This window comes from Melanostigma gelatinosum (assembly GCF_949748355.1).
Source record: "Melanostigma gelatinosum genome assembly, chromosome: 10".
Taxonomy (NCBI): domain Eukaryota; kingdom Metazoa; phylum Chordata; class Actinopteri; order Perciformes; family Zoarcidae; genus Melanostigma; species Melanostigma gelatinosum.
The window spans coordinates 10,015,603-10,035,007 of NC_136643.1; the positions used below are offsets into that span (position 1 = coordinate 10,015,603).

Genomic DNA, 19,405 nt, shown 5'->3' on the forward strand with positions numbered 1-19,405 from the left:
GTCACCCATAGCAATGTCACTGCTGGCGTCTCCTTCAGCATGAAACCCAAAGAGGAAATGTTTCAGGAGCTTAATTCCAGCTGCATGTGATGCGTTGCAGGTAGAGTACAGCTGCTAAGTTCAATTCGTCTGTAATGTCCTTTGAGAAAGCTTTCATAAATACTTAATGCGAACAGATTCATGGATTTTGTGTATTAAGAGTTATACTCTTCTGAGAGCTGTAGACTTGCGACTCGTCTGCTGTGAGACTCGACCACCTTGAGACCTGAACGCCTGAAGACTCGACCTGACTTGAGAGTTGAAGGCGAGGAGACTTGACTTGGTGACCCACGACTATTAAAAACTGCTCTGCTGAATGTAGTTCTCTTTAGTAATTCATCAAATACAAATAACAGACATTTTGACCAGGTTCGGTTTGAGCGAACAGGGGCTGTGATATGTGACAGCTGATCGGCTTTGCAATAGTTAGACCGAGTGCTGAAGGAAAGTAGCTAACTGATTGGCCAACAAACATGTTTTGCATCTAGTGTGTATTTCAATCTTAATCAAAAGCAGCAACGTTTGAAAATGGAAAAAAATGGAAAAGACTTGTTTGTTCCTGATCCCAGATTCCATTTCACAATGCAATAGGAGTCAAACACACGAGAGGCAAACCATGGGAGCCAGGCTGTCTGTCTTTCACCCGCAGAGCAACAACAGCAAACAAGAGTTCTCTCTGCAATACTTTATAGGACATGCACTGAGAAAAGAAAAAAAAGAACATCCACTGTTCCAGAGGTGGAATACCTTCATTGCCGAGGGAGCTGCATACCTGCTCTTAGATTCAGGGGGTCATGCGGTTCAAATCCATCAACACTATGTTCTAAAGACTGGAGCCTCCCACCCTTCAACCCAAGCTATGATGGATAAGTAAAGGAGTGAACAGAACAAGCGGGGCATAGCCAGTGCCGTGCAACACAGTGGGGAGAATTCCTCAGAAAGGAACCTGGTTAATTATCAACAGTGGCTTCGCTTTGCCCCCCCTCGGCTGCCCCCTCTCCTACATTCTTCATCCCACTCCTCTCTTGAATTCCACAGGTGACAAATCGAGGTGTGTCACCGGTGAAGAATGAGCTACTGGCTGGGGGGGGTTGCATTATTTCCTCCCCCTCTCTGGTCTTTAGCCAAAGGCACCAGAAGTGACCCCTCCTCCCCCGACCCTCATTCAGTCCCGTTGCTCCTCTCAGTCCTGCTGTGTTGTTCGTGACGGAGGACTGTTGGTAGACTACAGACTGATCTGTCTGTCCTATGCCCACAAATATACAGGACACAAAAACATTTTAAAAAAAGTATAATTTCTAAATATATTCAGCTATTTTGACAAAACAATTCATCTGATTTGTTAATGCAGTCGTACAAAGGCAGTGGAAAGGTCAAGGACAATTTAAAAGCTGGGCAGATATGTGATGAGTGATGTACACACACAAAAACACACATCGTAACGTTTTCCCGGGTTCATATAAGATAATGGGTGGTTTTACAGCTCAGCAGGTTAAAAATGGGGCTAGGAGTTGCAGCAATGAGTTGACCAAACACACACACACACTCACGAATACGAATGAAGTCTGCCGTAAACAAACTCAATCACCGTACTCTGGGTGTCACGATAACTCTGGGTGATGATATCATGCTTGATCAGCGCGATAGACCGCCAGCTGTGTTCCCTGAAAGCTTTAACATTGTTCACATACAGAAGAGTTTTACAAGATGTCTGACGGCGGTAACGCATAAACTGCAATTACCGAAAAACAATAACGATTTGCCAAAATACGAAAGAACAAGTTTTGCTCCCCATGTTGACTCAATCGTGTTTACCCTGTTTTAAAAGGCTTCGAGTGGAGCTGGGAAACGGCCTCGTTTGTTAGGAAGAGAGCTTTGGCTGCACAAACTATAAACATTATGGGAACACAATGCCTACTTTGTTCCCATGCAGGTACATGGCTGTTGCATTGTTTGCAGGGGTGTAAAATCTAGAGTGCAGCTTCCAGTAAATGTAATCCGTTGCCCTTTTAAAAATGATATGTTTCTGCAGACTGCTCCTCCATCTTCCCGGCCCATTCAGCAGCCACCACTGACCAGGAAAGAGGAACTGTCCATTGCAAGAGAAACAGGTGAGTTTAAATCAAGGACCACTCACAGTTCTACGTTCTGCTAACAGAGAGAAATCAGCTCTAACATGAGATGGAATTTCATTTCTCTGTCTAATTTCTATACTGGACAAAAATCTAAGTTTAGTGTACTTTCCTGATGTCAGCCGTCTTACAGATGCCTTTGGATCTGCCCCTCGCTGTGTCACTGTCTTTCATACATTTATAATTTGACATATGAAAAATAGGGATTGTACTTCCACATACCTGTTGGGTATGGAGGGGGAATGTTCATGATGGCACATGGTGTGGCAGAGTTCATATTCCTTCAACATGTATAACTGAGCTAGTCAGAGCTCGCTACAAAGGTACTCACTGACACATGTCTCCATCTAGTGGACATAAGGATTAATGCAACAGAGGTTGGAAGGCTCTCATCTGTGATGAGCGCTGACGTGTTGTGCTGCTTCCTGTGTGAATTACATTAGAATACGTAACTTGGAGCAAAGAGAAATTTAGGATTAGCATCAACACGAATGCTAAATACAATATATGTCTTTGATGAAGCACTCTACGGAACTCAGTAGTCGTGGTGGGATGCCAATGTCAGCACGTGACAGAGACAAAGCGAGTTGTTTTGTCTCTGAGACACTGACACGATGAAAATTCAACTAGAAACTGTGAACATTAGAAAAGGGGCTGTGATGAACTGTCTTAAGATTAAGTACAGTGTGTCAATATTATGTCACAGACACAGCATCTTGTGTGCTCATCTGAGCAGGATCTGGTCAATTTCACAGTGTAAACTTGGAATGACGACCCTCCTGTGTTTCTTTTACGACATAAAATACAATTTCGTGACTGAATGGACAAAATAGCTATTCTCACATCCTGGATAATGTTGCTCCAGAAAGTGAATTTAACACTGTCTCTTGGCTTGTGTTCAGCAAGTGACTCCAAGTACGTTTCACTCTCTGTGGAGTCCGGGCGGGAGCTTCCTGGGTCACCAGGTGGGTCGAGGGGAGTTTAAAACACAGAGACAAGCATCCATGTCTCCCGTGTTTTACTTCCTTTTTTTTTTTTTATATCCTCTGGCCTGATGCTCTGCCTACCTCATGTGTACTCCTCGTGCAGGACGTCACATGGATTGTAAAAAGCATACGAGCATGCATGAATCTCTCGATGTTTTGCTTTTGAATTCACGCAGGGTGGCGGACACGTTCGTATGTAAGCCAGGGGGAATAAATAATTGGGCCGTTCAGGCTGTTATCTTTCTGAAAGATAAACACAAAGAGAAAATAGAAGAGAGAGCGTGAGAGAGAGAGAGAGAGAATTAAAAAGGCGTAAGAAAGAAAATATTGCATGTTCCCTTAAGCTACGAATGCTTTGATATGAGGTATTTGTGTTTTTCTGTGAATATGCCATGCTTATGTATCCGTTCAGAGGGCATGGGATCCTGCTTTCTATTGCTAAACTCTAATCCCTGAACTGGAACACTTGAAGCGGACATCATTTTGCTGTGCATGCCAGCGGCTTCAGAGATGCGCCACTTCTTCACAGCTCAGGAAGCGGGTTGCATTTCACACATGCTGAACTGAAAGCGACACATTCTGTGAGAAGGGTTTAGGGTGAATTGAGCTCACACCAGAGCATAAATATGCTTGTGTGTGCAGCGCTGTTACAACTTCAAAACCTTCACATGGCCTTTAAATCACACACACACACACACACTGGGATTCTCGCTCCAACAAGCAAAAACTCATTTTCTTTTCCCCTTTTTTCTCCCCTGCTTTTAGCTTTGTATTGTTTGGGATGTGGGATACAGTCATTCATCAATTTTGAAAGGTCTTTTCACGAGGGCATTAATGACTCTGTCCTTTTTGTCGCTGTTTACAGGTCCAGCTGGGGGTACAGGAGGAAAGGGTGACCGGGGGGATACAGGACTGAAAGGAGACAGGGGTCCAATTGGGCCGAAGGGAGACGCTGGCTCTGGATCCGGCTCTCGAGGTGGAGCCCGTGTAGAGAAGGTTTGGACCTTTTTTTGTGTAATCTGCTTTGATTGTGGATGGAATACTCGTATGAGACAAGTCATCTTTGTCATGTGAGGAGGGGTGGGACGCACCGATGATGCCAGGGTTTGTCCTTGTGAAGGTTGCAGTGGCCAGTGAGTGAGCTGGACAAGAGCAGAGGGTAATGACATCAGTGATATGGCCTTTGGTTATATGTCCCACAGGAACACTAGAGGGAGCTACAAGTCTTACATGTATGCATGCAAATTCATTCATTCAACCTTTATTTGAACTCAAAAATACACTGAGATAGAGACTTAATTTGCAATAAAGATGAAAAAAAAAATTATAAACTAGGCACCAAGAAAGACAAGAGAAAAGTTTCGATGAAATTGGTGCTAAAAACATTATAAAAAGCCAAACTAGAAAAAGCATTTCCTGCTGAAAATGCGTTGGAATTCTGAAAACTGAAATTAATCGCAAAAACATTGCTGAAAATAGATATCCAATTCAAAAACAAATTGCAAAAAGCTTAATAATTCAAAAAATTTAAAGATTACAAATATAATTTTTAGCTTGTTTAAATACAGTTAATCCATGGGGCTTTTATTTTGAAAGGGTGGTGCTGGGTGGGGGGGAAAGGAGACATAATCATAATGTCTGACACACATAAACAGAGGTTATTAAATGCCTGGCTCATCACAAGCATTTCAATTAGAATTCACTCTTTGTGGCTTTTATTTTGAAATGGGGGGTGTGTGTGTGGGGGTGGGGGTCCTCTAAAAGTCTCTAAGACCTGAATGACTGTATGAGAGAGAGACAGGAAAGAATTAGCAAGAGAGAGAAGAAGAGAGAGAGAGAGAGAGAGAGAGAGAGAGAGAGAGAGAGAGAGAGAGAGAGAGAGAGAGAGACTCTGATAGCTCTGGCAAACTTTCTCATTTGGAGATTTATGCTATATTTTATCTTTTACAGCTTACATGACTGTTGTCCTGCTCTGCCATGTCTTTCCTCGCCTCTCCCTCTTGTGTCGCGGTGTGTGTAAATGTCACTCGAATCAGGAAACTTATCAGAATACTCATATCTGATTGGCCGAGCTGCAACACGTAACAGCTGCAACAAATCATGTGTGTGCGGCTTTTATTTTAAAATGGGGTGGGTGTGTGTGGGGGGGTCCTCTAAAAGTCTCCAAGACCTGAAATGACTGTATATATATTTATATATATATATATATATATATATATATATATATATATGTATATGTATAGGTATATATATACATATATATACATGTATATATATATACGTATATATATGTATATATATATATATGTATATATATATATATATACATATATATATATATATATATATATATACATATATGTATATATATATACATATGTATGTATATATATACATATATATATATATGTATATATATATAGACATATATATATATGTCTATATATATATATGTATATATATATATAAATAAAAGGGAGAGAGAGAGAGAGGAGTGCATGTGTGTCTGTGAGTCTGTGTGTTTATCAACATCACTAATTGGCTCAATCGCAAACACCTGTGTGCCTGAAGCCATTTCATGGAGATAAAACAGGGAAACACCTCTCAAACAAATCATCAAAACTCCCATAACCGTACCTCCTATTGCTCCGATATTAATAAATGAGAGGAAGGATGAGTTAAAGAACAGATCCTGTAAAAATTGTGTCTGTAGTGTAAAAAATGTGGCTTAACTGGCGATCTACAAATGGGGTACCGTGTTCTGTGGAAGATGTTTTTGAAGCAAAATTTAACATTGGTCTCTGTGGAGCAGAAAGTTGGTTTTCCTCTCAATTAACGGCTTCTGTGTCAAATGTGGAAATCTGTGGGATTCCACAGTAATTCTTCCACGAAAGGACAAGATTAGCTACTTCTACATCCAGAAATTATGCATGAAGAGTGAAGATTGTGGACACAGTGGTAAAATACAAATGTTTTTTTCACAAGAATCTCAAGCTGCTCCACACTCTAAGCTGTGCAATACACACCCATTATAAAGTCAGAAAAGGGCTGAAAAATCATAAAAGTTAAATTGCTGCAGTTCAAAAAGTTTAAAATACATCAAAAAGCTGAATCATGTTGGCAATAGTTCAGGGTTTTCTCAACATTTGAAAGTTGAAATGGTGTCTGTAGCTGAAAGTATGAGGAAGTTGAAGGATTTGAAAGTTGAAGAAGTTTAAGAGGATTTGAAAATATTCTCCATAGAGATCCCATTGAAAATAAAAAGCTTAATAATTCAAATAGTTTAAAGGTTAGAAATATGAAAAGTCATAGCACCCCTCTGGTGAAAGAGCTGAACATTTTGATAGTTGAATGGTTTCTGTCGCTTAAAAAATGAAGGAGAAGAAGAGGTGGGACGGAAGAAATAGAAGAAGTTGAATAAAGATTCGAAGAACAATAGTTGGAATGCTTAACAGCATTCCAACAATAAATGTAAAGCAAATCAATCAACTATAACTGGAAGTGAAATATGAAATGAGGTAAGCTTTAGATTGTTCTGCATGCTATTCCAGTTGCACAATGAGAGAAACAGGATACTGCAAGCTCAGTAAAATGATATCCAATCATATCAATGTGTTCCATAAGGGCCCACGTGCAATATAATGTCAAGCCATTGTTACGTTACTTTGTTTATTCTTGTTCTTCATTTAATTACATACTGTAGTTTACATTTCTTATATTTTGAAGAACAAGATGTGTGTGTGTGTTTGTGGATAGTTATTTTGTCTTATGAGGGGCCAAATGCCATTAATTTTACAATAATTGTAAAATGAAGAAGATCCTCTAAATTGAGGACATTACTGTTGGCCTGACATCGATTTGTTTCCCTTCTGTCTTAGAACAACATACACATCATGCACTTATCCAAATATACACAAAACAAAATACACGTGTGTCGCAAATAAAATGTCTGCTGATGCCACCCCTACTGGAAGTGTATATACTAAATGTGAAGTTCTCCAACATGTGGATGTGTCCGTGGATACGTATGGCAGTGCATTTTAGAGTTTTAAGTCGAATGTGACAGCCAATGAAAACTGCTGGCACTGACTTGGCACTGTTGTCTTCTTCTTATTTTCAGGGAGATCCAGGGGAAAAGGGATTCAAGGTAAGTCAGAGATCATGTCATCTTCGGCTCTTTGACTTAAGTCGCCCAGAAGCAAAGTTACAGGAGTCTTGTACAAACAGAACAAGGATCATGCGCAACATTACTTCTCTATTGTAGTTTATTTATACTTTCCTACATGTATCTTACTTTTATTTGTATTCTATTAAGCACTGGTATCAGTGATACTTTATTATTCTTATGTTGTTGTACTTATTGGAGAAGCTTTGGTCACCACCTCCTTTATCTCCAGGGCAGTGCAGGCTTCGGCTACCAAGGAAAGAAGGGCGACATCGGCCCACCTGGGGCACCCGGCTCCCCCGGCCCTCCAGGGCCCGCAACCGAGTTCTCAGTCGGCGGCGACGGCTCAGTTTCTTCCAGAGGCCCCGGACCCCGAGGACCGGCCGGACCACAAGGTGCTGCGGGCCCCGAGGGATCGCCAGGAGCTGATGGAGAGCCAGTTAGTAGACTGCAGTTGAATTTTTTTTCCTGAAATCATCCAAACGCAACAGATGTGCTGTGGTCGTTGAAGCAAGATTTCCTTGTGTTTGTCGCAGCGTGCGCTTGTTTTTCTTGAACTATAAAGCACATCTTTTCTGTTACATTTGCTTTTTAGAGTCTTGAAAGGAAAGTTTCAATTCAAAAGTTTCAAATGTGATACTTTTAATCGGTTAAATATAAAGTTAAAACATGTATAGAATTGAAAAAAGGAATTGTCAATCTAGAAATGTGTCTGACGTGTATTTCCTTCTCACAGGGGGATCCTGGTGAGGATGGAAAAACGGTAAGTTGCTTATTTCCCCTCTGCACAAAACCAAGAACACTGATGAATGGCTTGAACTCTTATCAACTGTCAAAAGGTTATGTAATGATTGTTTAAGGGGATACTAAAGGTGCTCTGATCGATCAACCACTGATCGATATTCATACGAAATAGTTTGATTGGTGGTCTCTGTAAAGGCGGATCAGATGATGCAAAACACGCAAGATTATTTCTCTGTGACACAAAAATGTCTTCACCGGAGTTAGGAGTTGTGTCTCTAAGAGAGAGAAAGTGGAATATGTTGCATATGTTGCACAAGTTGACTGCCACAGTTAATATACAACAGTTGTTAATAACAGTTAAATAAATAAATAATGCTACACATAAATAGAAGGATTTAAATAGACCCTGTGATTAGGTCTGCACCTGACAACTATTTTTTTAATTAATTAAAGTAACAATATTCATTTTTGTAATTTATGGAATACTCTAATTATTTTTTATTTTAATTACCTGAGCACTATAACACTTAACTTATCCAAAACAGATATCAAAAACTTGTCTGATTAGTATTTCAATATTTTATTCAATCATCTTAAAACAAACAAATGTAACAAGCTAATATACCCTATTTATCAGATACTGATCAGACAAATTCTGGACCTCATATTCAAAAAGATTGCTGTGATACAGAATCATTGAATCACTGTATGTTATAGAAACCCTCTTCCCCGAACTGGAGAATCTGTGTTTTGTTTGTAACAACTTGACTTAAAACTTGAAATAGTTGTGACAAGGGAAATAATTGAAACCATTTTCAGTAACAGCCACTTTCTCACTCATACATAAACAGAATATATAAATTGGCAGAATAACCACATTGTTAAGTTTTCCTCTTAAATGCTGCCATACTTAGAGGATCATGGGCGACGTGTCTTAGCTGCGGCGTGTTCTCTGGGGGAATGCGTGCTTTGAGCGGGCACAGCTATTCCTGCGATGAGGCGACTTAATGCAAAGTGATATATTTCTGTATGGGATGACGTTGACAGACGATACTGCATGCAGCGATCAGTGATCATCACGAAAAATCCTGATTGGAGCACCTTTAGGAGATACCTACTCCTTAACAGTTAGATTTTCCTTGTATTAACAGCATGAGTGCCCTAACATTATTGGTTCCTCAACACAGGGTGTTGATGGATCACCTGGCTTCCCAGGAACCCCAGGTGACTCTGGAACTAAAGGAGAAAAGGTTAGATGCCCACTTAAATTCACAGAATAACAAATATTATTATTGTATTTAAAAAAAAATTATAAATATAATTATAATAATGAGACTTGTGCAAACAGGGAGACCGTGGAGAGGGTCAACCTGGCCCGAGGGGATCCCCAGGACCTCCGGGACCCCCAGCAACAGGACTCAGATCTGTGAGTTAATCTTGGCCTCACATGCTGCATAATGTTTAGGCACAACTTCTACCAGCAGGTGTTCTGCCTTTGTGACTTATCTGTTGAATACAACTGATTCCAGTCCATGTTTTTCAGACTTTTATGGACATGGAAGGCTCTGGTTTCCCTGATCTGGAATCCGTTCGGGTGAGAAGAATTTAAAGTTGAAATACTACTCTCAACCGAAACAAGCTATGTAGTGGAGGACATCATCTGTGTTGCTGTAAGACTGTAACCAGCATCCGTAAATGAAAATCAATTTTGATGTTTTAGGGATTGCGTGGCCTACCAGGTCCTCCTGGTCCCCCCGGTCCCCCCGGTCCTGCTACTGCCTCTACAGCAGGAGCAGCATCGAGTTCTGGGGCGTTCGGACCACCAGGAAAGGACGGGGTGCCCGGTCAACCTGTAGGTGTCAATGTGTTTGTCTCTCAGCATCACTAGCCAAATAATTCTCTAAACAATCTGAATAAAATTACTGTAGAGTCTAACCAAATCAACAACTGAATGCCTGAACCTAATCCTTCTAGGGCTTGCCTGGTTTGCCGGGTACTGATGGCCGCCCAGGGGTTTCTGGTCCCAAGGGAAATATGGTAATGATCTTGTGAGACTGATTGTTTCTTCTGTAAACTCGAACAAAATGTATCTTTCTAGCAGCCTTCGAAGTTTGTCAATGGTGGTCTCAGTAGCAGTCATAGTGTAAACACGAGTTGGATCTGTCTAAGTTGAACTGAAATTAAAATTCAGTTTTGCTTTGCCTTGGTCTTTGTTGAAAATATTGATTATTGTGATTGGCGTGTGGGTGGGCACTAATATACTGAAGATAATATCACCTCAGCGTCAATGTGATTCTGTGTTGTGATTTGTGTTGTAATTTGAATCACTGGGTAATGAATGGAGCGCTAAAACTGCTGTGACTGTTGATAGTCTGGTCGATAGCGTTTGCACCACGACTGCACCCATGAGACAGCTAGCGCTAGCTAGACTCGTCTATAATGGGAGAGAGCGGGATCTGCTAATGACTCAGCAGGTGTGAAAAAAATATCTATAGTGGGAGTTTGCGCTTATATTAGCATGCTAGGCTAACTAGCGTCCGCATTTCGAGTGGAAATTCAACCCAATTTCTCATGTTGTAAAGGAACTGATTTTACATAACCAACATGTGAGCTTAAAAAAGAGACGCAACAGCTTGTATCAACATATGAAGGTGGAAAAGGGGCTAAACTGGCTCTCAGGCTTGTACCCCGAAAACACACCAGAGCAATGGCTAAGTGTGGCCGAGCAGCATGTTGTAGCTCCATGGTGGGTGGGGGGGGGGGTTTGCCATTAGATGCTGTTACTATAAATATGTCCAAATCTTTTCAATCCTTTTGATAGAAACATGCACAATAGCAACAGTATCATTGTAGTTCGTTCATTTTTAATTAACACATTTTGTCCTACTCTTTTTCCGACACTAGGGTGATTCAGGCGATCTGGGTCTTCCAGGAGCAGTCGGAGAGAAGGTGCAGATATTATTGTCTTTTTTTTTCTTCAGTTTTACCCTAAAGTAGCTGACACGTTACAATTAGATCCACACTCAAAAACACAACTAAATGCAAATTGCCTTTGTTGTTGGAACCGGTATCATAGAACACATAATCCTGAAAACAAGGTACATGAATTGCTGGATTACTTTTGAAATACCAGTACTGTTTGGCTAACTAGAATATCAACTTCAATCCATCTACTTCTAAAGCTTTTCTCATCCCTTCCATTTCTATTTGTCCAGCCAAGCTCCTACTTTTCTTTTCTCACCAATCTGCTGCCCCACTATTTATCCTCCTACTTTCCTAAGCCTTCCCATCCGCAGGTAACTGGGCTCCAGCACGTCAGCCATCAAAGGGGATTTGTGACTTCTAACAATATGCAAATGTTTGTCAAATATTGTCAGCTAGACCTAAAGTTTAATCTGAGTGCTGGCTATGGTTTGGTTTAACATTTTGTGACGTCTGAATTTGGCCCCAGATCAATGAGCATGGGTTTTTGTGCAGTTACATTAATCTACGTACTATTAAACCACACTTACTGATACGAAATGATGCATGAATGGTAACATAGTTTCATTCCAAAATAGTTTTGTGCAGGATATGTGAGACAATGAATTATACTACCTTGCCATCGTAAGATGCACTTCAATGAAGATGAAATCTTTGTAATTGCTTTTATTAAACTTTGTATGTATTTATTCTGTCACTTCACCCTACAGGGATCTCAAGGAGACCATGGTTTACCAGGAACCTCCGGAGACACTGGACTGGCTGGTCTGCCCGGACCTCTTGGACCAGTTGGGCCTCCAGGGCCTCCGGGGCCTCCTGGATCAAGCTATCGTGTTGGATTTGTAAGTTCTCTGTTAGTTTTCGTGATGATACCTTTTGGTAGAGTCGACTATATATCAATGTAAATGATACCCAAAAAAAGCTGAATTTCATGTGTGTAATTTGGTTGTCTGGGAAAGTTCTCCACAAAATAAATACGAAATTATGCTCAATAATATAGACAGCTGTACTTCAGACACATTGTTGTTGTCCATTCATATGTGTATCAGTGAGGTAAATCATTTGAGGTGAAAGCAGTCAATCTAAAAAGAAGTAAACGGGATAGAAAAAAACAATCCAACTGAACGTTTTGTTTGCCCAACTGCAATACACAGGGTTCGTACGGTCATGGAAAACCTGGAAAAGTCATGGAATTTTAAAATGGTTATTTCCAGGCCTGGAAAAGTCATGGAAAAAATAAAATTCCAAACGTTTTGGAAAAGTCATGGAAATTTGTTATATACATATTTTCATGTCGTTCATTTGTGCTGAGTTGCCAGCCAAGTTAAGTTAACGGCAGCTGCATGCGGAACTTTGTCGACTGTTAACGTTCGTCATTATCGCGATTTAGAAGGAAAAAACGTGCTGTCACAGTGTCACAGTGTTTTAAATACATTGATAAGGCAGGGTATGCTAAATGCTCCAAGGAGATGAACTACAGCAACAAGGGCTCATGTGCCCTCTCATCACACTGAACACACTGTTCACTGTGATGACCACAGCCAGTGGACTAACAGTCCAACAGTCCCACGTTACTCTCAAGAACCCTGAAGTAATGAGGGTTAAGGTGCCTGTACCTTCATTTCAGCAGGTTGCTAATGCAGAGGTGTGTATAGATCACAGCTATTATTTTACTCTTGATAAACTACCTCAGCCAGAGTAGATTATCATTTTCATTTAAATAATTGAACTGGATTGAATGCATATTAATTGCAAATAGAAGATAGGCCACAATTCCAACAGCTTTGCAGTAACAGTGGAAGTTAAAATGAAGCCATACGGTAACAGGGTTCAATGAAAACTTTGCACTACAAAAGGGAAAGCAATATGTGCACGAGCTGGATGCTACTACCTACTAAAGCTCTTATTGATGTGTCAGTGTTATGAATGCCTGTCAACCAGAGTATATTTATAAATGTTTATTCTTTTAATCAAACTGTTGTCTCTCATTCGTTTGTGTCATTTAAGGGAGACTGTAAGCTTTGGAATTCTCATTGTTATTTTAAATACTACATTTTCTCACTTTTTCATGTATACACCGAGATTTTACAAAATGTTTGGTCATGGAAATTTGGTTTAAAGTCATGGAAAAGTCATGGAAAAGTCATGGAAATCCATTGGTCAAAATATGTATGAACCCTGAATACACTCTTTGTTGGTGTTTGAAGGATGACATGGAGGCCTCCGGTGGAGGGTTCAGCAATGGACTGCCTGGCGTCAGAGGACCTGAGGGAAGACAGGTCAGTACTGCAATTGAAGACGATACGCTGTATCTTACATTCTTCACAATACGGACACGGTTTAAAACTAGCAATAGTTCCCCCTTGTGCTGAAATTCTTTAAATATTGTTTTTTTTTTAGTCCCCATATTACAAGCCAGAGTATGTCTCTGAACCAGGATCTGATCAGCTGCTTTAAAGTCCTGTTGGTTATTGAACTGGAACTGGTCCTGTTTATAGTAGAAAGTTGCAAATGCACGAGGAAGATATACATGCACTTGCATAATAACCAAGGCAAATGTGTGTGCTTTCAGGGTTCTCCTGGCTTGCCTGGACTTCCGGTAAGTCAACTGAAGTCATTTTTCTAATTTGTGATGAGCCGGTGCTCTTGCTATTGCCAAGCTATTGGATCAAGAAGGGGTCTAGTTTTGAGTCCATGAAATTAGTGGAAACACGCAAACAAGTGTGAGGTACAGCTACCTAGCCTATGCACACCCTCGAGCATCCTAAAGAAGTTTATTTGACATTCAGGTTTGGTTATTGCTGGTAATCTTATCCTTGCTACTCTCCTCCGTTGTCATTTCACGCGTGTGTTCTCTAAACCATTGGGGTTGAGAAGAAAAAGCTGCACCTTAATTGATTTCTGAGGGTGAAAGAAAGTCCTTGTCCTGTCTACAGAAATAGAAGCAGGGAAAAAGAAACAATACAAGCACACAAACAGAACTGAAAGTAACAAAAAAATGAATACATTGAATCAGGAGAGGACAAACTTTTTTGATCGTGGGCCACGTAGAGAAACATAAAAGGAGTCATGGGCCAAACAACAGTAAATGCGTAGTTTTCAACCAGTTAAACTGCAAGAAAAGCTGTGTTTCTATTCCAGAAAAGCCCATGCTATCAAAATAACTACGCAACACTACTACGTATAATAACGACTATTTACTGGTTTTCCCACATGTATTTTGAATCTGCTGCTCTCAATTGATCTTAATTCAAATAAATTCAATACTTTTAGATTTAAATACAGTGCATGGCATATGCGCCCACTTCAAATATTATGATGCCGTGTGTAAATCTGTAAAGAACGAAAGTTAAAACAGGACAACATATACCTTCATTGGTTTCTGTCCATGGCCTAAGGGTTCAATGAAAAGATTACGCTACAAATCGGTGTAAAAATGTGAATTTCTAATTATAATATTAACAAACACAACAGTCAGAAATGTTTGTGCCAAGAGGTTAAGACGGAGAAAATGTCATGAAATTTAGCCTAGTCGACATATAGCGTTTAAATGAAGATGTGCAATGTACATACTGGGCAACTTATTCAAAATATCCTCAAGCTATACTAGTTTATTTTAAAGAATTCACCACGAGCCATTAAAAAACAGGCAGTCATTTGGCCACACCGGCATTAAATGAATGCATAGATAGAAGGGACATTAAGAATGTGTGAAAATGAAGGGGGCTGAAAGACAAAGTCATAGCAACACAGCACGAGTGTACCCAAGTTAGTGTGTTAGCAAACATGTGTCAACATGACCTGCCTAAAGCTAAACAATGAGCAGAGAGTAGCTGAAATCTGCATAGAGTTGGGTGTTGATTTTAAGTGTGTTAAGAAATACGGGCAAGCTCTTCACATTATGGGCAGTAATGTGGCAGTAACTTTGTTTTTGTGTTCCCCTGAAGTGTGATTTTTACCGTCGCATCTTGATTGTGCCTCTGCAGGGCAAAGCTGGGTTGCCTGGTATACCAGGTCAGAAGGGCAGTGAAGGTCTCACAGGAAGAGATGGACGTCCAGGGTTGGATGGCTTCCCTGGACCTCAGGTAAAATAAATCTAGATGACAAATAAGAATATTTCATAAACGGAGCAAGCTGTCAAAATGAGGATACTTGACTTTCAATGGTTTTTATTTGGGGATTTTTTTTGTATCTTGTTTTTTTGTGTTATGTAGCAGACTTGTCATAATCTAACAAGCCATGGGGAAAACATATTTTGCATTCTCAAATGTTGATGTCCGTTGGTGGCCACAATAGGTCATTTGATAAAGTCCTTTGTATTGAGCACATCCCGGGTTAGACAATATGGAGGAAAAACAGCCGAGTATGCAGCCTGAAGTCATGCAAATGCTGACAAGATGCAGTAACAGAAGAAAAGGCCAACCCCTCACACAAAGCCTGTGTCAACCAATGTATATTAAAAAATAAAACTATAATGGAGAGAAATGAATGGACTGAGGACGGAGAATCGCCATTTTTTACACGTCCTGCTGCTGTTTCCAGCAGTGCAGAAGAAGTTAAAACACAGCCTAGCAGCTTTATGAAGATTGCTATAGTAGGGGTGCACAATACATCAGGCGGCCTATCAGTGTCAGTCAAAAACTGCTTTAAAATGTACTGTCATATTGGGAAGTAATACCCCCTAGCATGAAAGTTCATTCTTGACCTTGGAAATAGTTGTTTATTAACAAGGTCCAATTACTAGCTGTTTCAATGAACTTTCAATTGCATGTTATGGTCTTCACCATCATGTTTGTTCGGCTATCACAGAGATGGCTCAGTTGATATTCATACTTATTCATACGTCACATGCTCCAGTATCAACTGTTACGCCACCAAACGGCATGCTGGGTAAAGCTTGCTCTCTGTCGATGGACGTGCGAGCACCCAAAAGACGAGTACGCTCTGGCATTGCTGGGGCATACAACTGTGTCATGGCAGGTGTATTGGGAATTCAATTTTACATATGAATGGAATCACAAATGACTTTACGTCTTATTTAGCAGGTTTATCAGGTAATTATACTACGTGACATGAAAGAAGCAGTGCTTTCATTGTCTTCACTTTTCAATGAATAAGAAGGTTGTTCCTCTCGTCTGTTGTTGGATCTTTGTGAAGCAGGTATTTGGACCTTTCACCTTTTGTAAAAGTATCTTTTGTCTCATTCCTCTTACATTTCACAGGGACCAAAGGGTGACCATGGCAACAAAGGAGAGAGGGTGAATAGTATCTTCATTTTTAACCCTAAAATCTCTGTTAATTTATATACATCATTTTCCTTACAAAGCAATTGTCTGTATGATGCTAATTCAATCTTGTACTGCAACACACATTCCATCTCACTTCTGTCTGTTTCTGTGTAGTTGTTTTGATCTGTTAGACCATAAAAGACTTCTGAAAAAGATAAAAAGTATCCTCTTTGAAGATACTGTTATTCTTTATGTTTATACAGATATTAAAAGACGAAAGCTTTTGTCACATTCAGCATTTGATTAATTTCCTGTCTTGGATGGACAGTTGCTCATCTTTTTTGCTGTGTGTGTGTGTGCGTGTGTGTGTGTTTGTGTGTGTTGTGGTTTTAGGGTGAATCGGGTCGAGATGGAACAGGTCTCCAAGGGCCACCCGGACCACCTGGACCACCAGGACAAATCATTCACCAAACATCTGGCGATGTAAGCAACAAAAAGCACACTGTAGACTGTCATTCTAAACTAAGAGCAGTTTTAACCAGTGATGGCATTCATGTGTCACTACAGGTTGATGGTGTTGTTGGCTATGACGGCCTCAGGTTTGTATTCATGTTCAAACAGTGATAGTGATACAGAAATACAGCAAAACAACTCTGGTGCTAATACAACATAGTCTTTGAGGTCGGAGTTGATAATATGTGTGTATTTCTTTAAATGAATGTGGGACTGCACACATAGTTTTTGTGAAAATAACCCATCTTGAAGGGACAATTTATAAGATCTGGACAAGTGGCAGCATTTCACCTTTCCTACTGGTTTGATACAAACTAAATTTACAGTCAATAGAAAAAAAAAGTCAACTGCTAACTAACAGACTATAATGACAAAACTTCTCTTTCCATTTCAATTTATTGTATTTTAGGCAGCTGTACACAATTCATCCACAGAGCGGAAGCTGCACTAATTTCACAGGTTCCATTTTAGAATCAAACCAATCAGGGCAAGAATACGTTGTGTGTAGATTTACTTGTACAATGTTGTGTTACAGTTATTGTAAGGTTTGAAAAAAAGAAACTGGTGCATGATAGTCAGTTAACAAAACGCAGAACACCAGTTTAATAAAGTTGTATGTCTATGTCTACAGGGAGGAGCTGGTTTACCTGGTCAAGCTGGATTCCCTGTAAGTGTCCCCGTGTTACATAATGAATGTACCTTCCCCTTATTATAATTATAACCACACATTTTAAGTCTATTTACTTCACACTAATGGTAAATACACTTCACATTCATGGTGTTGTCTTGTGTTTTTTTTAACCTCTTGTTAAATTTACATTTCTTCTTTTTTATTTTCTTCTTTCTTTCATTATTATTGTCAACAAATGCCATGAAAAGACCAAAACCAACAATGTTTTTTTATCCGTCTCTCAGTGCTTTCCAACTTCCCTATTCAAGACCATTCACTCCTACTAAAGATGCAAATCTCACAAAAACAGGTTACAATTATATTAAACGTAAATTAAAGGCTCTAAAAACCTATTTTTCTCAACCAGCTTCATGTTATTAATGATCAGGTCCGACATGGATGCACTATTTTCAGCCAAAGTTTTGAAAATGTCCTATGAAAAATGTCTTTGTTTTTTGTTTTGTCGGAGCTATTCTGACTGGTTTGAAGTGGTCGGTGCTCGGTTTAAAAAAGCGATGTCATGTATTTTAGCGCATCACTCAGGATTTAACATTTGAACCAAAATGTGATAACAGTTGTTTGAGGTGTTTGCTTGTGTTGCCACCTCACTGTTTGCAGTTAATCAGATTTACAAGTTTATTTTGGTGTTACACTCTTGACCGTGAATGTCACACATTTAGTAATGAGTATTTAAAGTTATGGAGAAATACTTAAGATATGAATCCACGTTTCCACCGGCTTAAAGAAGGATACCATTTTAAAGTACTTTCCTTCAGTAGTTGGGCACTGTAGATTTTAGATAAGTTCACTCAAACAGTTTTAAAAGAGGAATAAGACACATCAAGCTATCAGGTTTTGGCTACTCAGACAATACCGACTTATAGGATCAATTTATTGTTGGAGTGGATCTTTTAATTTAATTACATCAATTCTACTTCCATTTCTTTCAAATTCCCATTATGCCTCCGAACTATTTTAACAGTAAAGTGAGCAAGCATGAAATGCTTCTCTGCGCTACAGTTAGCAGACAACATATTGGCGCTGCATCTACTCCCAGAAGCCCACAACATCTCATCCACTTAATTCTCCACTGACCGTGTAAACAGTGGTTAACTCAGCAATACAAGCAGAACTGTGTCGACGGAGCGCAATGGAATGGCTTGAATTGATCGGTGGGAAGACTTTCCGGCTGCCAAAGAAAGCTGATAAACCGTACTGTCTTTATCCTGCAGGGTCCTATTGGACCAAAGGGGGACAGAGGAGACCCTGGCCTTCCAAGCTACGGGGTCAAGGTAAGGTCTTGGTTATTTGTTCGTTCCACTATTCATTTCGCCACTCGTCGTTGTTGAGACACTGCTGTAATTGAGTGTGCATTGCCTCGTCTGTGCTGTGCCGTGTTCAGGGTGAGAAAGGTGAACCAGGCCTCGTAATCGGACCTGATGGAAACCTTCTGCATCTGGAAGGGCTGACGGGTCCGAAGGTGAGTCTCACTGCTTTCGTCTGTTTTGTCTCTCTCGTAAAAAGAGGTACGCGCCTCTCCTCTTAAGTGTATGATGTGTTGCTGCTTTTCATTTCTTAATATTTTGCCCGGTTTCGGTGATACATTTGTTGTTGTAACTAATCAGTTTCCTCTACACTGCATGTAGGGAGACAGAGGATCACCTGGACCTGTTGGACCCACTGTAAGGGTTTTAGCATCTCTATCTAACATATCTACACACATGTAACTGAACAGTTTCAAACCAAAAATGTATTTTTTCCCCACTTCATTCTCCTGTCAGCTCACAATGTGTTTCATTTCTTGATTTATTGCATAGGGCCAGTATGGGCCTTCTGGAATAAAGGGTGAAATCGGAATGCCTGGAAGACCTGTAAGTAGCCCTTCCTAGGTTGGATGTTGCTTTACTATGATGTGGTTATACTAAGTACCACATAGTCATTTTACT

The 19,405-nt window shown here is 40.1% G+C and overlaps 1 protein-coding gene across 4 annotated transcripts in view; it reads left to right on the forward strand.

The window, feature by feature from the left end:
* The window catches only part of col18a1a (collagen type XVIII alpha 1 chain a), an 89,251-nt gene that overhangs the window by 62,259 nt on the left and 7,587 nt on the right, over positions 1-19,405 (forward strand). For 3 of the 4 annotated variants that reach the window (XM_079277545.1, XM_079277546.1, XM_079277543.1), the window contains 23 exons: positions 2,072-2,150; positions 3,074-3,136; positions 4,023-4,153; positions 7,278-7,304; positions 7,555-7,761; positions 8,059-8,085; positions 9,254-9,316; positions 9,415-9,492; positions 9,610-9,660; positions 9,787-9,918; positions 10,041-10,103; positions 10,971-11,015; positions 11,759-11,890; positions 13,256-13,327; positions 13,621-13,647; positions 15,035-15,133; positions 16,271-16,306; positions 16,670-16,759; positions 17,421-17,456; positions 18,692-18,751; positions 18,862-18,939; positions 19,106-19,141; positions 19,277-19,330. In XM_079277545.1, the coding sequence (XP_079133671.1) occupies positions 2,072-2,150; positions 3,074-3,136; positions 4,023-4,153; positions 7,278-7,304; positions 7,555-7,761; positions 8,059-8,085; positions 9,254-9,316; positions 9,415-9,492; positions 9,610-9,660; positions 9,787-9,918; positions 10,041-10,103; positions 10,971-11,015; positions 11,759-11,890; positions 13,256-13,327; positions 13,621-13,647; positions 15,035-15,133; positions 16,271-16,306; positions 16,670-16,759; positions 17,421-17,456; positions 18,692-18,751; positions 18,862-18,939; positions 19,106-19,141; positions 19,277-19,330 (1,686 nt within the window). The remainder of the gene's footprint in view (positions 1-2,071; positions 2,151-3,073; positions 3,137-4,022; positions 4,154-7,277; positions 7,305-7,554; positions 7,762-8,058; positions 8,086-9,253; positions 9,317-9,414; positions 9,493-9,609; positions 9,661-9,786; positions 9,919-10,040; positions 10,104-10,970; positions 11,016-11,758; positions 11,891-13,255; positions 13,328-13,620; positions 13,648-15,034; positions 15,134-16,270; positions 16,307-16,669; positions 16,760-17,420; positions 17,457-18,691; positions 18,752-18,861; positions 18,940-19,105; positions 19,142-19,276; positions 19,331-19,405) is intronic. The other variant, XM_079277544.1, reaches the window with a different exon arrangement.